This window comes from Pholis gunnellus (genome assembly GCF_910591455.1).
Source record: "Pholis gunnellus genome assembly, chromosome: 13".
In the NCBI taxonomy this organism is placed as follows: Eukaryota; Metazoa; Chordata; class Actinopteri; order Perciformes; family Pholidae; genus Pholis; species Pholis gunnellus.
This window is the reverse complement of record NC_136540.1, coordinates 6,430,446-6,433,236: the sequence shown is the minus strand read 5'-3', so window position 1 is coordinate 6,433,236 and position 2,791 is coordinate 6,430,446. Positions and strand designations below refer to the sequence as shown.

At 45.4% G+C, this 2,791-nt stretch overlaps 1 protein-coding gene across 1 annotated transcript; it reads right to left on the bottom strand.

Moving 5' to 3' along the window:
- Window positions 1-570: 570 nt before the first annotated feature.
- On the bottom strand, window positions 571-2,142 carry h2ax (H2A.X variant histone). Its single transcript, XM_079172148.1, has one exon. The coding sequence runs from the start codon at window positions 2,058-2,060 to the stop codon at window positions 1,629-1,631; it is 432 nt and encodes a 143-aa protein (XP_079028274.1). The 5' UTR covers window positions 2,061-2,142; the 3' UTR covers window positions 571-1,628.
- Window positions 2,143-2,791: the final 649 nt, after the last annotated feature.

The following is a 2,791-nucleotide window of genomic DNA, read 5'->3' as shown; positions in this document are numbered from 1 at the left end:
ATGCAACAAGGAAACACCTGGAGCTCAATCAGGAAGAGCCGTTAGTGTGTTATGTAGGCTTTAACCACACTGATGCACACACGCCACTCAGGACAACCGTTTATAATAAAATCCCAGTGTTTCAAACAGACTTGTCTTAGATCTCAAAATGGGTTTATAAGTCTCATACACGCAGTCAGTTTCCTTTACACTCAACTAATGAAATGTAAGACAATTGTGCTGCAATTATTCCCACCTACATAAAAGCTATGTTCTTGTTGACCTAATTTTAGGTGTCATTTAGCATTATGGTCCTTTTGAAGACTAGTTTTACCACGTTTGTTTCAGCTGGGATGGACATATGACTGGACCACAGCCTCCAGAAGAAACGTAAATTGATGGTTTTGTTAGGTTCAGAACCTCTCAGAACTGTGGAAGGCGGCATGTTGAAAAGCAGCCCAGAGGAGAGCCCCCCCCCCCTGCTCCCATTCCGATGGACAGGAATCGGCAGGTACAAATCAAAATCACGAGATATTTAATAACTAACAGAAGCCAAAACAACTGCAAACTGAAGTACACCATGAATGATAAAACAAACATAATATTCCATAAATGTGAGACCCCGTTCAGGCTCCCAGCAAACTGGTGTGTTCACTGGATGGCCCCAAGGAAGTCTGACTATCTCCTGGGATTCACAGCTCTGTCCCCCCAAAGTTACATCCCTGAGCCTATCGATCAGCTCCCACGATTGGCTCATCCAATAAGCCCCTCCTGGGCAGATGCCCCATTGTTCTGTTCTTCTCACCTAGGTCAGCCAGCTTCGTTCCAACCCCAGCTGGCAGACACCTTAGATTCTTGGGGCCAGTTCCTTTGATTCGCCAAACCCGCTTCCAGTACACTCCTCACACCTTCCTCTTACAGCATGAAATTACCTCCGATGATGAAATTACTTCTTGGTCTAAACTCTTACAAGTAAACTAACATATAACATCCAGCAGTAGGAATGCTCTAAAACTTAAATCCCTCACAGTTTCAACAGTGACTGGACATCTTTCTTTAAGGTGCATTTATTTTTGGACTACACTGGGTTACTTTTAGCTCTGTGCGTATAATAAGTTGGTGTAGACAAGTAGACTCTGAATTGCAGTGAGCAGCCATGTAGCCCAATTTGAAAGTGTGTTTATCGGTGCTTAATGATTTAGCTAAGGAATTAAAAAAGAAATCCAATTTCTTAAAAGCTGCTTAATCATGCTAGAAGGAACCGGATGAAGAGCACGCCATGGTTTAACCTAGACCTGTACGGGCCTGCTGAATGATTCACTCTAGTGTATAGAAACTTAACCTACGAGCCTCAGATACTCACTTTAAGGCAGGAAGCTCTCGTGGCCTATTGCGATCTGGTCTATGCTGAAAAGGTTAAAACAAAGGATTCATTCACCAGTTACTGACCACCAAAACTTTCTCAGGATTAGCATGTAGCTTCAGTTAGCTTAACTGATCAACAAATGGTGCGGACCACTTTTACGAAACAAGCGTTTATTAAATAAAAGTAAAGCAAAAAGGGGAAACAAGACAGATAATTTGCTCTTTCGATGAGGATTGGGTGGCCCTTAAAAGGGCCTTTGGTTTCAGAGTTATTAGCCAGCAAGCTAATACTCCTGTGATTGGGAGGAGGCCTTCTTTCCCGCCTTGCCGGAGCTCGGTGCTGCAGACTGGCCGGTCTTCTTGGGCAGCAGGACGGCCTGGATGTTGGGCAGGACGCCGCCCTGGGCGATGGTCACGCCGCCGAGCAGTTTGTTCAGCTCCTCGTCGTTGCGTACCGCCAGTTGGAGGTGACGAGGGATGATACGGCTCTTCTTGTTGTCTCTGGCGGCGTTTCCGGCCAACTCCAGGATCTCAGCGGTGAGATACTCCAGCACGGCGGCCAGGTATACGGGGGCTCCGGCGCCGACTCTCCCGGCGTAGTTACCCTTGCGGAGGAGACGGTGGACACGGCCCACGGGGAACTGCAGACCGGCGCGTGAGCTGCGGGTCTTGGCCTTAGCGCGGACCTTTGCTCCAGTTTTGCCTCTTCCAGACATTGTCGGTTGTCGAGTTTATCTTCCAAAACAAGTAGCTGCAATCGTAGGAATAGATGAAAGACTAGCCGCACAACCTGCCTATAAACCCTGAGATGTGTCCCGCCCTAAGACGCGATTGGCTCTTGGAGTGAACATAGTTAAGAATGATTGGCTGTGTTAGGTCAGAGGGGGACCGGAAGTCCATGACTATTGGTGTATCTGCTCCGGTCCTAAACCAATCACGATGGGCCATAAGGAAGGAACAAGATTGGCTGTTGTTTCCCCTGTTAGTTGTGAGTGGTCGTATGTGAAGGGGCGGACTTGAAAGACCAATCGAGTATCTTCCCTCCTGCCTTAAAATTGTTGGCGCTTTTATACGTTATGCAGTAAAAGTAAAGCCGATCTAATATAGAAATGAGAAACATTGGTTGTGTATTATCAGATCATTTACATATTTGGTACATCCCCTGAGTGTAGCTTGCCTGTGAGAGTATGGAAATCATGGAAAGAGCGATTGAAACTCATACACTCGTGATCAGATATAAACTTAACAGCAGGCCAGATGTGTGACGTTATTTGTCTGACTTGTATGACAACGTTGGCACATTTTAACCTAAGTAACATTGTCTACACAGGGTATTGGGATAAAAAAAAATGTATGTTACTGCCTAACAAAATAATAAGATAGCCAGAAGTAATCTACTGATGCTCCAAAAATAATTTATTTGCAATAAATTAAACATTTCAAATAT